This window comes from Centrocercus urophasianus, unplaced genomic scaffold, assembly GCF_019232065.1.
Source record: "Centrocercus urophasianus isolate 14NV4802_14NV808 unplaced genomic scaffold, USGS_Curo_1.0 seq_29, whole genome shotgun sequence".
In the NCBI taxonomy this organism is placed as follows: domain Eukaryota; kingdom Metazoa; phylum Chordata; class Aves; order Galliformes; family Phasianidae; genus Centrocercus; species Centrocercus urophasianus.
The window spans coordinates 1,665,315-1,683,059 of record NW_024884855.1 but is presented as its reverse complement, the minus strand read 5'-3'; the positions used below and the strand labels follow the sequence as shown (position 1 = coordinate 1,683,059).

Below are 17,745 nucleotides of genomic sequence, written 5' to 3'. Positions count from 1 at the left end.
GTATCGCACTAGCAGAGGAAATGTCAGCAACATCTGATATTCCAGCTCTTGACACAAAGGCTATCCTGTCCCAGTAGGACAGAAAGAGGTAGAACCAGGAGTTATTTCCTTCTGTTTCCTTCCCCTGGCATTCCCTGGAGGACTTGCCAGCTGGCCTCACTTAGAAGTGCTCCAAGGATGTTCTTATTTGGACCAAACAGCATATTAAGAACATTCACACATTCTCAGGTCCCATTCTTTCTCCTGTCCTTCCGTGATGACAAAATAAAACATTTGGTCCTTCTTGAGAGATAAGGGCTTTTACTGAATGCCACTGTAGAGCAAAACACTAGAGCATATACATAAAAGATTGAAAGCACAAGGCTGAGCAGCTGCAGAAGACAAACAGCCACCGGACAGGAAACTTCAGAAGAGAAATATTAAGGGCTGAGAGCAGCCCACAAGCAGTGCAGTAGCACAAAGGACTTCTGGCAGCCCAGGCTGCAGCAAGAGCTCAGGCTGCCCTGCTGGTGCGGCTGGCAGTTTGGGAAAGTGGCCATCAGCTATTCATCTCTCAGAAGCTCAGAGAAGCCTTGATCAGGGTAGTGCAATAGCCAGTCTTGAAAACGACAAATTAAACCATGTAACGTCCAGCACTACACTGTAAGTTTCCCTTAACAGGGTTTAAGCTTTCCAGAGCTGGGCTAAGAACAGTGCTGGGGAGTTGATCCGTAAGCTGGTATCCTCTGTTCTTCCCAGATCTGCTTCCTCTGCAAACATGCAGCGCTGGCACTTACTCATCTAAGTATCCCCAGTCATATCTTGCTCATAACAGACTTACTCTTTCTACTGCAAACGTCCATACGCTCTTAGTCTCCTATTTGCTGTCCATTTGGACCTTCCAAGCCCCAACTTTCCCTGTCAGATGCACAGTCACTATACAAAAAAGAAATCAGAATATTTTGTTGTTGTCCTGCAGTCGTCACCAAAAAAATGCTCAGTTATTACACTCCAGGCATCCCCTGTATCCGATTTGCGACATCTCTATGTTCACTCCACTTCCACTCTCTCCTTCAGCCTCCCCTGAAATCGCTGGGCATTAAAACAACAAGCCTGCTGCTCGGGGTCTGCAGGAAAGGCAGGCGAGGTACAGAGAGCAGAGGGAGGACATGGAACAGGAAGAGGCAGGAGAAATGTCACAGAGGACAAGGAGGGGGTCTGTGTGCTGGCAGAGCTGGAGAAGAGTCAGGTAGCTCAGAAAAGCCACGAGCTTAGCAGGAGGGAGAATATTTTCCATTTTACTGCTCACTGTTTGTGATTGAAAGCCTTGGTTGTTATTTGAGGCAGATTAACCCAGGGCCCAGAACAGTACCTTTACTTGGAGAAAACTGAAAGCCTGTTCAAAATCAAATTGGCAGTAAAAAAAATACAATCTAGTCACTGTTTTGGCAGTGTGGGCGTTTTTAAGAGGGTCACCTGACTGATAGAAGGCCTTGAAAAAAAGCAGTTTGTTCTCCTAACACCACCCTGCAGGCATGTTCCCAGGGTCCACCCCACAGCTCTTCTACCATCCTCCCACCCCTGCCTGTCTACAATTAGCTTTGCACAACCAGCTTCACCATAAAACAGCGTTTTGGGGTTTTTTTTCTAATTAAATAAGGCTACCACAACTCTAAATTTAAAATATGGTGGAAATGATTCACAAAAATCTGTTGCTTTTTCTTAGTTGCAAGAGCCACAGGGGGAAGATAGTGCTGGGTTTGCAGGAAACTTCGGTACATTTCCAAATTCAGTGCTGCAAAAAGTACATTGCACAAGCTCAGCTGGAGAGGGCAAGGCACAGACGGCAGGCAAGGTCACTCTAACAACAGGGAACATGCTTGATATGCTGAGCAGCACAGGGCTGGGAGAAGGCAGACAACAAGGGCTTGATGCGTTTGAAATGTTGCTCAAAGTTGAGTCAAGGATTATCCTTGTGGAGGCACATGACAGCTGCAATCACCCTCCTATTTCATGTCAGCATTGATTTCAGCTCTGAGTCCTGCAATTGTTCCTGTAATTTATTCAGTTCATAGTGATTCACTACATGAAAAAAAATCCCCTCTGATAAAGCACTGTGGTTATAGAGCTATGATTTGGGCTTGCTATGCTGAAAGCAAAGGGGATTTCACTCCTGTCTTCAGACAAACCCGTGTGCACTAGGAAGCTCCCAAGTAAGAGGTCTCAGTTGTGTCTTCATTTGCCTCTGCCAAAATTCAGACTGACATTTTGCTATAACAAACTTCAGATTTCTTCCTAGGCCATGATTCTGTTTCCATGATCAGCACGATGGCAAATGCAAATTCAGTCCCGTGTTCAGCACTGGGCCAGGGGAAATTGAAGGATGTCAAAGTAAAACTAAGGGATAGTTTGTCATACCTGTTCTTCCCTGCAGTGCTCCAGTGAAAGCAGATAGTTTCTTGTAGAAAAATCCATGAAATCAGTTACAAAACTTGCTTTCTATCACTCTAGTAAATATCTTTCCATAAACGTGCCATCTCCTACAGTTAATGCAGGACTTAAGAAAAAAAAAAAACAAAAAAAAACAACCAAAATGAAACAAAGCAAAAGAAAAACCAGTGATAAAATCAGAGTATATCCCAAGTTGGAAGGGATGCATAAGGTCCAATCAGCCCTGCCTAATACTGCTAATAATAGTAAGTACTTCAAACCATATAGGCACCCAAACAGTATTTCAACTGCAGTGCGTGTTGCATTTCTCATAACGTGTAGGCAAAGGTTCATTTCATGTTCAGTTTTACACCATATTTGAGGACAAATACACAACAAAGAAAGCTGCACCACATATCTCAGTTGGCTTAAAACAACGTTTGCTATTTTCAGAATAAGTTTCTTACACTTTTCCACAGCAAAACGTATTTTCTGATCATGGGGTTTTGTAGTGAAGAAAGTAAAGTGCCAGTGACCTGAATCAAAGCCATGAGTCAACATATTTGAAAAACCTGTCCTGGAGTTTATTCTGTAAAATGACTGGAATTATCCTTTGAACTCACAGGATTGTCAGAGTTGCTGTGTATCATACTGCATTTCAGCTGCAGATACCTTTCCAGCTGAATAAAGAACGAAAGTATTAACTCCAAAGTTGGGAGATCTGAAGAAATGTCTTCTTCAACCCCCTCAGAAAATGAGCAGTAGAGCAGTATAGAAAAATCCAGGGTTCTTCAAAAGCACCTGATAAGGTTTCACTTTTCTGAGACATTTCAGATCCTCAGATAGTTGTTTAAGGATGGAGCTATTCAGAACACCCAAACACTGAAGGCCAAAAATAATATATTCTCTTTAACGCTGCCCTGAAGAGAATTTGTTCAAGCAAGTCCAACTACTAAAAATGCTTCAACTTCGATAGCAAATAAACCCCAACTTTAGAATTGGTAAAAGGTGGTCACTTTTAGGAATTACCTATTACAGCACTTGTAAAACGTGTTTGCACATGAGTAAGGAACCTAGAGGGACATCCTGGGCTGTCTCAAAAAAGATACACGACAAGTAGAAAGGAGGAACTAAGCATTGGAACCCACCTGTGAAGCTGGGAAGCCTTCCTCTCTGGGTTTGGTTTTGGAGAGCACAGTTTTGAAGCTGTTTAAAGTGCCTGCCTGTTTATGATGGCACATCAATCACAAGAACAGGAAAAGCTGGTGTCTCCATTTTACCTAAGTCGTAATTTCTTCGATAAAAGGAACGATGTCATTGATGATGCCTAAGTAATGGCAAGACCCCGGGACTGATTTCAGCCCTAGGCCGCTGGCTGAGCCTTCTCTACTAAGGATTCCAGCCCTTTTATGCTATATACAGCTCGTGGGCAGGAGCTAGCCCCAGAAAAAATACTCTGTTAGCCAACCAGAAAACATTTTATACAAGGAAAGAGGTCATGGGGTATACATGAAGGGGTAGGACAGTGGTGGGTGGGGAGCAGTGAGCCTGCAAAAAACATCCATGCTTCCCCAGTTTCTTCCAGCTACATCAAGGCTTCTTTTTTTTCCTGACATCTGTGGCCCATTCAGAGCTTTGCCAGTTCACCTCCAGCACCTTGTTCTGGGCATGCCACGTTCTCCATTGACATCTGAATGGGCACTCATGTGCAGCAGGAGCTCCCACCACCCTCTCCTCTGCTGTGCTGGATGAGGGCTGGCCCTGGCAGGAAGGATCCTGCTGTACCACCCAGCTGCTGCCATTTTGTGTCTTCAGCATCTTTAATGACCCCACTGAGAACATCTTTCCAACCCCTGTTCAGCCAGTATTTGAAAGCAAAGACTTCTGCAGAAGGATGCTCCTCCTGACATGAACAGTCTATTTTTCTCCCATGCTTTTTATACAAGTCACATTATTCTGCCTTTTGGGGGGCTCTGTTTTTGTTTAGTTGCTCTATTTAGTTGCTCCAGTTGCTCTGCTGTTCCAGTTACAAAAAAATCTAAATTTGATTTAAAATTGTTATTATGCTCTGATCTAGCAAATGTCTTGTTTCAGTAGCCCTAGTGAAGCCAGTAGGTGTGAGGTGCGCTCTGTAGGATCTTAGAAGTTGGAGTTCAATTGCATGCAACCCTGAGAAAGGTGTAGGCAGAAGTGAGCACACAGTTCAGACCACTGGTACTAGCAAAAAAAGACTTCTTCACAGCAGCCAGGAGAGAAGAGCCGGAAACAACATTCAGGAAAGGAGGTCTGGCATCCCATGCCATTGGCATTTCAAGCACCTGAAAGCCTGACATACAGTGTACAATTCAGGGTGGAGAGACAAGTTCTTAGCACTCCGCGCTCTGTAAGTGTCCTATAACGTCACTGCAGGAACAACGATGTCACTCGGTGCAGTTCTTCTATTTTTATCTTCTCTGTTTATTCATCCTGTAATTCACTGGGCAACCAACTAGCAGGAGCGTAAAGCACACAGGACCAAGGTGAAGGCCTCTCTTCACTCTTTGTAAGGATGATCAAGGGCAGGCGATGTGGCAACCTGTAAGCCAGCTTCATCCCCTTGCATTCTTACGGAATTTGTCACAATCAACATCCCAGCAACTTTCTGCCTTCCTTGTCCTTTCCCAAATACCAAATGCTTGCTTCTCACAGAGCTGTATGACTTTGAAATGGAGAACACTGATGTGCCAGTGATTACTGATGATAGCTGACGATAGCTTAGCTGGCACCCAGGAGGATCTGGTCCTCAACTTATGTGCCTTATTCTTAAATATTATCAAAACTCTTGGTTATCCGAAACAAAGGATTTTATACTGAGATGAGAAGCAAATCAGGCTATGGGAAAACATGGTTATGAGAAATAGACCTAAGATTGTCTCAGAATAGAACTGAAATTGCTCTAAGTGATTAGCCCTGTCCAGATGAAAAAGTGTGTTTTTGTCTTTCCTCAGGGCTTCACAACACCCAGCTCTAAATGTCACTAGCACACAGAGGAACAGGAGTGACCATAATACTCAGAAAATACCCCCATTTGCTATGTCAAGCTCTTCTAGCAACATATCAAGCAGCTCTTCACTTTCATCAGAACCAACATGCCAGATCTCCACGGTTCAGGATCAAGCCCAGCTGGACATTGTTTCCATCTCTAGGTTGGCCCCAGGAGAATCACCAAGCCCTCAACCATTTGAGCAAAGAAAAAAAAGCTTAGCAATATCATGTTCCAGCCAACTCAGTACAAGGACTCCTCCAGCATCTTGCCCAGCCAGCCCCAGGCTCAGTCTAACACCCAGCTCAGCCAAGCCTCGGCAATACTCGGACTCCTCTCAGGCCAGTCCAGGGACCAATGCTGCTTCCTTCTATGCCCTCTGTCCTCAAACAGCACACAGCTTGGAAGCTTCAGCATCAGACTGTACATTGACCCCAACCAGGAAAAGCACAAGGCCTCCAACAACGACTCCTGAAGATAGTTCCCAATCTCCTGGCTCTTTTAAAACTGGATTAAGAACTATAGGAAAGGGGTTTCAATCACATCTGGAAGATCCTGATCATGAAAGGTATGTATCCAGACTACACACATTTAAGCCCTCAAATGATTATCAAACAATTTAAATATCTTGTATATTTACATGTTTCCAGTGGTTTGGGATGTTTGTGTTTTTTTTCCCTATAATTACCCTATACTTCCACAATGTCCTGGAAAAAAAAAAAACAAAAAACATTTTCCAATCATTTATTTAGCTGGCTGGATGTGAATGAAGATCACGCCCAAGCCAGGTTGTCACCCTGAGCTCTTTGCACAGGGCTGTTTAAACACGGCCCTCGTCTCCTTTCAAGTGAGAAATCATCTCTCCCCACATTCATCACAGCCACCTAGCAAGCAAAACTACCACAGTACAGCTCAGCATCATTACAGTTGAGCCATAGAATCATTAAGGTAGGGAAAGGCTTCTCAGCTCACCATATCCAACCCCAGCCCGCCCTACCATGCTCACTGACCACATCCCTCAGTGCCACATCCCAGCATCTCTGGAGTACCTCCAGGGACAGCGACTCCCCCATCTCTCTGAGCAGCAGTGCCAGCGCATCACTGCTGTTTCTTAGAAGAAACTGGCCTTTATATCCAACCTGAACCTCACCCTAGTGCTATTTGAGGCCATTACCTCTCATTTTAAATTACATGATCAGGACCCCGACCCCTGCAGCAGCATAGAAAATATACTGCTCTTAGGAAGTCTGAGAAATAAGGGCTGGAGATGGCAATCAGTGACATGGTAGCTGCCTCCCATCCCAAACCTCAGGTTCCATACTCTGGCCCCATGCGAGTCAGACTGATTTCGCCCTACTGAGCCTCTGAGTTCCACACTGTGTCCACCACTTCTCTTGGCAGGAGATTTGTAACCACAGAGGAATTCCAAGCCATGGAGAAAGAACTAGAAGATGTAAAAGATGAACTGAAATGCTTGAAGTGGAAAGTGAGACACATTGGTGAGACTGTGCAGCCCCTGGCAGAAGACAGCAAGCGCTACAACGGCTACACCCTGACAGAGCTCAAGGCAATGGTGCAATCTGAGGAAGATCCTTACAAAGCTGCACACAAAATCCTGACTGCACTCTTCAGTGATGTGTACTTGCTGCAGCACTCGGCCACCGAACAGGCAAGCAACGCCAGATCTCTGCCCAGGCCCCAAATAGACCCAGAGTTGTACACAGTGTATTGTGACATTCTGAAAAGCATATTCCCTGGAATTAGCAGCCAGACCTTGAGGGAACAGACACAACACGTGCAGAAAAGCACCCAGAAAGAAGCGCAATAACATCAGAGCCCACAAAGCCTTCTGCAAAGTGAGAAGTCCCTTATGACTTTTGAGCAGTGGACTGTGGTGTGTACTGCTGGTTGAGTCTATCCCTTCTAGGAACGAATCATCGTAACACCTTGGTGAGCTCTGAGCCCTTCACATCACCTGATGAGACAGGGTGGGAAGACATTCTGCATACTTACCACATTTTAGAGAAAAATGCCCCCTTAGTGTCTCTTTCTATCTTTCAATATTTGGATGTTTCCTTGTTTCCAGCAACTACAAATGCTGCCAAAAGAATTGAAACAAGGCATCGTGTGCTCAAGCAAGGGCCTCCCCAACCCCAAACAGACCTACCAACCAACCAGCATCTGGGTAGTTTCTATTTTCTAGACTACACCATTCATTAAATGACATTACTTGTTAGAAAATTGTTTGTCCTTTTTTTTTTTTTTTTTTTTTTTTTTTTGTCTAAAAATACTTTGTGTATCAGAATCAATCACCATTTGAATACATACTGGTATGGAACATGAGCCACGTAGCACCACCTCCCATGTGCAGCAGCATCCTGGGGTTACATGGGAAGAAAGCCCAGGCACAGCAACCCGGTCCCCACTGTAGTTAATTGGTAAGCCAAAATATGAAAGTGTGAAGAAAGTCCCTATTCAGTTCATGCATGGTAGAAAAACAGTCCACTAGCAAAACAGGTGAAGCTAGGAGCCTGTGACTTCTCACACTCTGACAACTGCGCTGAGCAAATAGTTCACAACTCTGCTTTGCCTTCACATGGCAGTGATACATCTCCGGTGTGTATCTTCCCTACTTGGTGCTGGTTGCCCATGCCATTTGCCATATAGCAATCCAGCACCTGTGACACAAGCCCAGGACCTTGTGTTTTATGGAGGATAGTAGACATTTGTGTGAGATCAGGGGCAGTGACACTTGGGAACAAGAGTAGCTTGACTGCAGTCCAGTTCTTCTGCTTTCATAATTCTCAACATGCAGTATAACAACACTAACTCTCACTGCTGCGTATGAACAACAAATTGTGTATTGAAAAAGCTGTTTCAGATTCGAATTGGATTGCCTTGACTGAAGGAGAAGGAGCACATATGCTCCATAAATCCTTGCTAAAACAAACAAGGGGAACAAAGGGCTTTCCACTTTCTTCTAATAATTCTGCATTCTTGCCAACCTTCCAGGCTGTGGCTTCACAGGATGCCCTAAGAGCCCCATCTCACGACTAAATGTTGCACACAGAAAAGGTGGCTCTGGGCTCACCCACTGAGATGTACCCCTGCCATCACACTGCCTTTCATTCCTTCTTCCCAGCCTATACCCTTCCAGGCCTTCCATTCAGAACCTCAAAAACCTCACAAGCACACTGTGAGCCTGCTCGCAACACTGACCCAGCTGATGAAGGTACGAAGAATAAGTGGCTGAGGGAAGCCCCAACCATTCCCAGCTCATTTTTCTGCATTTTGTCCATCCTTTAGAATAAATCAAATTTAACTGGGCAGCATCTACCTACTACACAAGCTCTCCCTCCTCTGCCCTTCTTTAGATGTGGCTTTAATTTTCTGCTTCGCTGTATTTGACCATGGGGACTCTAACATGCCCCAAGACCATAAACTAAGTCTGGAGCTATTGCTTACCCGTAAACAAATCCTATTTCATAGAATCATAGAATCACCAAGGTTGGAAAAGACCTAAAAGATCATCCAGTCCAACCATTCACCTCTTACCAACAGCTCCCACTAAACCATGTCCCTCAACACAACATCCAGCCTTTCCTTGAACACCCCCAGGCTCGGTGACTCCACCACCTCCCTGGGCATCCATTCCAGTGCCTGACCACCCTTTCTGAAAAGTAATACTTCCTCATGTCCAGCCTGAATCTCCCCTGCCGTAGCTTGAAGCCATTCCCCCTGGTCCTATCACTGATGACACGAGAGAAGAGGCCGACCCCCAGCTCACTACAGCCTCCCTTCAGGAAGTTATAGAGAGCAATGAGGTCTCCCCTGAGCCTCCTCTTCTCCAGGCTGAACATTCCCAGCTCCTTCAGCCTCTCCTCATATGGCCTGTGTTCCAGACCCCTCACCAGCTTTGTTGCCCTCCTTTGAACACGTTCCAGGGCCTCAATATCTACATGGCCTACTTCAACAAAGTACCAGCAGCACTGCTTGGGCCACAGAGCATCACCTCTCACATCCCATAAGGAGGGGCGAAAAGAACTGGAAAGGGAAAAGTGCAAGAACCTGTGGGTTGGGATAAAGCAGATGATGTCTGGAAGTTAAACTGGGTGAGCAGCCACGTGCTTTCCTTGCAAGGTGTGCCTAAGTTTTGCTGGAGAGAGGCATGCTTGCTGGCTGTGCTTACCTGGCCTCTCTGGGGAGACAAGCACAGCTATCCTCCCACATGAAATTTTCAGCATCTCCTTTATTTTCTCTCTGGCCACCCACTCCTAACACAAGGCCAAGTGCCTACACCTGCAGAAAGAGTCCTCTTTGGAGGGTAACAGAACTGAGTCAGCACAATAAAAATAAGATAGCAGTATCTTAAGTGCACGGACCTAAAAAGCAGTTGTTGGCTTTCACTCCTAACATCCTACCCTCACCTGAAAAGCGTCCTGCTACAGGCCTTAAGACTTTAGGTCTCACTGCCTTGCACTCAGACAGATAAGCAACAGGACTGTGTAATTACTCCGAGAGTTAAAAAATAACCATCCATTGTTCTTTTTGGACAACTCATCCTGATCTGCACTGTGCCTACCTTGGTCCTCTGTTTGAATAAGACTTCTCTCCAAAATTTTGCCAGAGAGAGAGACAGAAAAGGCAATCAGACACACAGGGAGAAATCAGTCTGTAAACCCGTGTTGTGCTTCATCCTCTTCTCCATTAAACTATGTAACATTCTTTTTCATTTAGTACATTCTTTCAAGTCTGAAGAGCCAATACTGAACCAAATCATTTTTCTGTCCTTTCTTAACTCTAGACATTACGTTTCCTATTCTCCAGCCATACCCAGACTCAGGGATTCATTAGTATTACCCTTACCCAAGCAGCACACACTGTTATGCATTCATCCCTGTGTGCAGCCTGAGGACCTGAGAGTACTGCACACACAGCTTAGACCAAAACTCTGCCTTCCCCTGTGTCCTTCCCTAGAAGCCTGGTCAGAACCACGAGGACATGAATACTGTTCTCAGCCTCAGGCAATCTTTTATTTGCACTGATTGATTGAGTTAATTAAGCAATCTATTAATATTCACCATGCTATAGCTCAGTAGAGTTCAGTTGGCAGAACAGATCCTACAGCAGATAAGTTATGCTACACAGAAGTTCCTGACCTATGCTACTTATAGAATCAGAAAAAGAATCTAGGCCCCTGGTTGTCTGGAGGTCAGCAGGTCCAATTGCTCTATCAGACAGTATTCTATAAAAGAAACTAAGTTATAAAAGATGCCCTGCAAAAAGTAAGCCATTGCAGTACAGTAAACTTCATTTAAACAATAATGCAGCCAACCTGTACTCGAGCCACTCGTAGATCAGATCTGTAATATGAAATCCCAAGTTTTATTCTTCCAGAAGCACTGCACTGAGAGATCACCAAGGTGTAGAAACCTCATTTACATCTGCATCAGTGAATAAAGAAGATAAGTGGCAAAGTTCCTGCAGTGCTGTTTTGGAGGGCCGCTTACCGCCGTCAGATCACGCACTGCTCATTCACTTTTTAGACTTCTCATGAATATTTCTAATGCATAATTACAGTCAAATTCAGTCATTAAATCATACATTTTATGACCTCATGCTTACCCCTTTGTTCTGTTAGTAATAATACACCTGCATAATGTGAATGCTTTCTGCAAAGTCCAACAGCCCTTCTGGCTTATGCCTTAAAATATAGCAGAACTAGTTCTAGGGAATGTCAGCTTCTTTAATATTCATTATCAGCATCATCTTTCCTGAAATATGAGTCACAGTTCTCGGGCAGTACCAGTCATTACCATTAATCCCACCTCCATTCTGCTCTCTCTATGCATTTACATACCTAGCTCCCTTTGCACAATTCAGTACAACCTGACTTCAGTAACTTCCACTTTTAGCCTACAATCTCCACTTGCCAAGGTGAAACCGTCTCTGGAGCTCTCTTTCCATTTTTTGTGTTCACACCTCCCTGCAGGGGGTTATTTTTCATTATGAGGTGAATCCCACCCCTATTGGGGTCTGACAGACAGTAGAAGGGCTATGGAGGGAAACAAGATCCGGAAACCTGGAAGGACTTCAGACACAAGGACAGAATATACACTGATGTACCCAAATATCCACTGAGAGACACAGAAGATCTTGATTTCTTGCAGATTTATTGTGAAGAGTACATTTTTTTCAGCGTCCCAAAGAGAGTGATTAAAATACATATCAATGTCTTGCTGGGTCAGTGGGTTTTGATCAGATTCCCATTTTTGTATTAATATTCAGATACATTACCATCCCAGAGAGATGAATAATAGAAGCTATCTCATTTCTCTGACAATATTAAACATAATGAATAGGCTTACAACCATCCCGCATCCTTCTCCATGAATTCTGACCACAGATAGATCTCCTGTTGGTAATGGAAATGTCACTTTGATTCATCTGTTCGCCAGCCAATCCTTACCAAATAATTTCCAGTATATAACAAGTGATCCAAAAATGCTATTTTGGAAACAAGCCAGAAGTGACATTCATTGTAGATAAGATTTTACCACTGTTTAGGCTTAAAACATTTCAGAGAGCTTTGCTGCTTACTTTCTTTTTAGCAGCGACTCCAGTAGAGCACGAGAGAGATAGATCATAAGACTTCTGGTAATTTGCAAATCTAAAATTATCATTGGGAGACCGAATTTATAATTGTACAGCTAGATGATGACAGAAGAGATGACCTTTCTGCGGTGCCAGATGTCTTATCCATGCTGACCAAGGCCTTTAATCAGTGGGAGAAAGTATAAATTACCATGTGTCACGGGAAAAAAAAGCATGCTATTCATAGCCAAGTATTAAAGCAGGCTGCCCAGAGAGGCTGTGCAGCCTCCATTCCTAGAAGCTTTTAGGGCTGAATGGGATGCAGCCCCGTGTGACCCATCTGATCTCCCAGCTGTCCCAGCTTTGAGCAGTAGATTGGACTGCAGACATTTGAAGGTCCCTCCCAGCCCCAATTACTCCGATTTTGTGACACTGTCACATCTGACTTCAGCTCTGCGTTGCTTTTCTAAAAGGCTGGGTTCTGTGCCCGTGTTCAAGACCATGTGTATTTTTTTTTTTTAGGAATGTAAGTGTTGAATGAATTCACATTTTTTGAATATCTTTTTGTGTGTGCAAATTCCTTACATCCTCAAAAAAAAAAAATCTCAAAAATATTTTGGTAACAAATACTGTTGCTACTACACAACCAGATGAAAGGACTTACATTCTACATAACCCATATCAGCTGGATTAAAACTTCATACATAGCAAATTTAATGATGTATATGCATTTGTGACTCCCACAGGGATGAGATTCTGCCTACACTACTTACACAGAGAGCTTTCACCAACAAACAGCACATGTCAGTATGACTGCATATAGACAAAGATTGTAATAGTCTAAGATGCAGGATGGAAACAGAGGCCTATAGCTTGGAACTGGAATGGTTCTGAGAAAGCCTGAATAAGGGCAGCTAAGTGGTCCTGCGGACTGTTGTCCTGTTTCAGCCTTCAATGCATAAATGGGAAACTCAGCTAGGAGAACAGTTCCACCTCTCACTACATGGCAGTAGTGCCCACAGGAGATCACGTTCAGTTTTGAAGTCAACAAATCAAAACAGAAGATTCAAAGAAGAGGCATGCATATCACTGAAGCACTGCAAGAGCACGCTACAGCTCAGTCTGTGCTCCTGTGATCCCTGAACACTGGTCAAACCTGGAGCAGCATCACAGGATCAGTTTTTCCAGGAGCACGCTTTGCTGCTCTAAGTGTGCAAAGCACAGCTCTGTGTTCCTTCACCAAGAGCTTTCCTCTGGAACACACACAGCAACTCCTACACAGCACCTTGATGGTAAGAACATGCTACACTGGGTCAGACAGATTCCACTTTGCCCAGAATCATGTCTCTAAGGCAGATGGTTAGAAGAAAACACAAGAATTAAGCAGCACGTGTATTTTTAACTAAGGATCTTCCTACATTCAAACATTTTTAAACTCAGGAACTAAGACAGCACCTATTATGCATTAGTGATTCTGGTAAATTTTTGTTTGTTGGGTGTCCCCATGAAGCTGTTAACTTTTAGCAACAGTGAGCATCTGTTGGTAAAAGCATCCCCAGCCATCTGCTACATAAAGACCCAACTCTTCCATGTTCCAGACCTGATTCCTACTCTGCATTGAAGGAGAGAATGAAGCCCATCCGTTTTCAGACTGCCACATTACACTCCTTCCCACACAGTGTTGACAATCAACATCTTGAAAGCCCTGTAAGGTCCAGCCTGGCAAAGGTAACTAACATTAACGATTTCAAAAGAATGGAATCAACTGCCTGTTGTAAGGTTTAAAATTGTGCAATTGCAGAAAGAAGCCCAAAACATTAGTGATGAATAGGAGCACAGAGCCATGAATAACAGGCACTACACTTGCTAATCCACACTTGCAAGAAGGGATGGCAGTCAGTGTCTGATCTCAGCTCAGCATGCTGGCTGACTCCTGCCAACCCTCTGTAAAACTGTACTGGTGCTGCCTCAGCCCCTGTCCTCTTTGAACACTCTTCTTCCTCAAGATGAAAGTTCTTCCCTCAGTAACAGACAACAACGTCTGTCCTGGCTGCCCCTGACACTGCTATCAGGCAGAGAAATCTTAGTGAAAAACATGGAAGGGCTCAGCTGCTCTCAGTTTGTTACCTTTACAGCAGGGATCATCTCTTCTCCCAGATGTAATGCTCGCCTTGGATGAAGAGTCACATCCAGGACATCTTCTGTTTTCCCCTATTCTTATGCCCACCACTCATCCTTCCTATGTGAGCCTTCTCTACAACTTGGAGATCTGTTCAGCCTCTAATACACAGTAGGGTTCATGCTCTCAGGTGGCAGCAGCTGAGCCACAGCCTCTTCCCTCTTCTTACACAGTGGCTGGATATAAAACCTGAAATAAAGCATTTCTGTTTAGCACTGCACAAACTGCCTCTTCCAGAGCCGGAATTCTGGCTTCTTTGATGAGTAGACTGATACTTGGCTATTTGTTATTTCTGAGTTTCTTAAGCATTCTGACACTCACCTCCTGAACACGCCTGGTCCATCATGCTGGACTTTCACAAAAATATTGGGAAATGCTTTTTCCAGTTAGAACTAGGTGAGCTGAGGGATACTCTGAAACAACAGTTCAGGTATGAGCAAGAGGAAAATGCAGGAAAAGAATGGTATCTGTGTCTCTCCCAGAATCTCTCTTCTCTTTGGAAAGCTACACAAAAGCTACACATGCTAATATTTTTAATAAATCCAGTGAAGTAATAAACAGCCAAACTGATTTTAGCCACACCAAACAGACTTTGAGGGAGTCACAACCTAAAAGTAAAACTTCGGTGAACAATTTGGACTTTCCAGGAAAAAATAACCACCAGCATATCTGGAGAAAGCTGCTAGCAGATCATTAGGTCGTTTTTCTCCTAATCAGTCAGAGCAGTGAGCTCTAAGTGCAGAACCAAGCACTGCTGGAAGCAGTAGTCCTTCTGTGCTGCTCGTCATTGGGACGGTCAGTCCTCTCCTTCAACTGGGAGCTATGAAACAGATCACTAGAGTCCCATCAGATACAAGGCTTGTAGCCTTTTTTCCTCTCTTTTCCAGTAATTTCTAGGTCAGTAAGAAGGAAGTTGCAGTTTGCAAATGTTTCCTTTTATGCCTGGGTCTGAACAGTGCAGCACTTCCTAGGGTCCTGAGCCAGGGTGAATGGAGCTGATGCTGTTAGACAGGGGTGGAAAATTGATCTCTTCCCAGCAAGATTTAGAGGCCAGTCAGACAGGAAATTACTCCAGATGGGCACTCTGTCCCCATCTCTCAGCTCTTCCTGCAGCTAGGAGATTCACTCTATAATTGCTTTTTTAGTCCACATTTTATCCTCAGCTGACAGAATTCCATTAGGGTGATACAAGCTGCGTGATAAAGGGATGTTTGTGTCTCACATGGGCTGTAAGTCATTTCTCAGCAAACAAGCAAACAGTCACAGAAATGGGTGAAGAGACCACTGAGCCAGGAGCCCTTCTTCTTTTGATCTGAATACAAAGACCACAGCATTCAAATGGAAGCAAACACTCCTGCAGTATGTTCCATTCCCCACTGCTTCCTTCTCTTCTCTTTGAAGGAGACACATCAGAGCCTGCCCACACCGGTGCTGGTTTTCAGACTCATTAACATACCAGGACCTGACAAAATCTCTGCAGGATCAGGAAATTTTGCAGAAAACAGCACCAACTCAGCAGAATGTGGCAGTGTAATTTCATGACCAGCTTCTCATGGAGCTCCTCTGGTTTCATCCTCCAAGATGAGGATGACCCTTCTGCCTCAGTAGTACTGGAGCATCCACGTATCACACGTCTCTTACATCGTCTGCTTCACTGCTTGCTCCCCTGCTCACAGATGGGTGCTCCTCAGCAGCAGAAATTAAATTCTACTGGATTACACCATAAAAAGAAAGGCAGAAATTGAAAAACTGAAATTGCAAGCCTTCCAAGGCATCCTTGGCTTCAGATTTCATTTCAGACTGATTAAAATACTTTTTTAAAGATCAAAAATGATGCAGCATGACATTTATTTCCTCACAGATTATTCCTTTATCTTCTGCCCTTGTGGGACAAACTCATCATTTTGATCTAACCCCTGGAAAGCAGGTAAGCAGGTAAAAGGTCAGCAACTATGGCTCAGAGGTTTGAGTGGCCCTGAAATTGATCTGGGCTGAAGTTTAATAATTCCTATTCAAGAACTCAATCAAAGTTCACATTAACTGTTCTGCTTCCTTTGTCATGCTTTAGATAATTTGGGAAGCAGTGTTACCACTGCTTGAGAATTTCTTCTGCTGGAATTCTGACATTACGTGATACTAGCTAACATACTTTGTGAGAATTTTCTTAATTGCATGCTTGCTTTTCCTTTCCCTCCTTAGATGCTTCTCTGACAAAAATGTACCTGCAGCAAGTTAAAGTAAGTGAAAAACGATCATTATTTTTCTCCAGTTCACTATGGAAACGATTCTAGCAGCTGAAATACATAGGACTGATTAGGACACTAAAATACCTTTGTTACGTAAAAGGTCATCACATCTCAACTCATCAAGAGGGCAAATGCTGATATCTCCTACACTAGAGAGATGAATGAAGTACTTTTTAAACATTACACTATTTTCTACACACGACTGCCCAGGATCAAGGACCTCATCAGGCCTTGCCTTAGTGCCATACATCATCCCAGAGCAAACCCCCCTTTCAGCCTGATGTACTGCAGAGGAAAACATTCCACAACTTCATTTTTTTGAAATGTTTCAAAGAACTTCACCCTCTTTTCATACTGTAGCAATTATGGGGAAGGAAGCACCACTATTAGAAGACATCCACAAGTTCAGTAACAAGTACAAATGCCACACAGTGGCCAACAGGCACTTACATCCAGCTATTTACAGGAAGCAAAGCTCTTAAGCAAGCTTTGTGAAAATGTCTTTTATTCATATGCTTTTATTTTTTAGCATGAGCACTTGTCATGTTAGTAACAATACCAATAATTAAGTTCCATAACAAATTCTATTTATGTTATAAACAAATAAGCATCTATTTTACATATAGAAGTGTTTTGCATTTAGTACAAAATACATTTTGTTGCCCCACCAACAGAGAAATCCAGGAAAGGTATTGCTATCTTGGGTCTTTACAGCTCAGCCAACAACAGCCAAGTATTTTGTAAACAAACACACAAACTACTGCAGCTCCTGGCTTTATGGCAAGTAAAGCAGCACATTTTGAATCCGTATCATGGGCTGCAATACTATGCATCTTTGTTTCACACATAAAAGCATTTCAGAACTTTCAGTTCTATTTGAAAACAGTAAGTTCTAAATGAGAAAGGAAAAATGTTCTATTAGATCTTGTAAGAGATTTACAGGTTGTCACCACTGACAAATATTCATTGAAAAGCACATTTGCATAGCTACAAATCCCGCAGCACAATTATTTGGTTAGAATTCCTGGTTAAACGGCCAGGCATTCAGGGTACTCAGTGTTTTAAAAATGCCATTCACTCCTTACCATCTGCTCATTAAAATGCCTTTACCACTTCTCAAAAGGGATGGCCCATCGCTGGCAGCAGAGCTGGTTGGTGCAGCCCAGAGGGACGGCCTCCTTGTTCGCATTGATCCCAATGCAGGCTGTAGTGGAGGGCAGCAGGAAGATCTGAGGGATGTGCACAGTGCTAATGCTTTTTTTTTTTTTTTTTTTTTTTTTTTTTTTTTTTTTTTT

At 43.6% G+C, this 17,745-nt stretch overlaps 1 protein-coding gene across 1 annotated transcript in view; it reads left to right on the top strand.

Annotated features, from left to right (window-relative positions):
- GSG1L (GSG1 like) overlaps positions 1-8,684 on the top strand; it is a 56,994-nt gene extending 48,310 nt beyond the window's left edge. Inside the window, exons 6-7 of the mRNA XM_042828169.1 lie at positions 6,833-7,100; positions 8,574-8,684. Of these exons, the coding sequence (XP_042684103.1) occupies positions 6,833-7,100; positions 8,574-8,684 (379 nt within the window). The remainder of the gene's footprint in view (positions 1-6,832; positions 7,101-8,573) is intronic.
- The last annotated feature ends 9,061 nt before the right edge of the window (positions 8,685-17,745 follow it).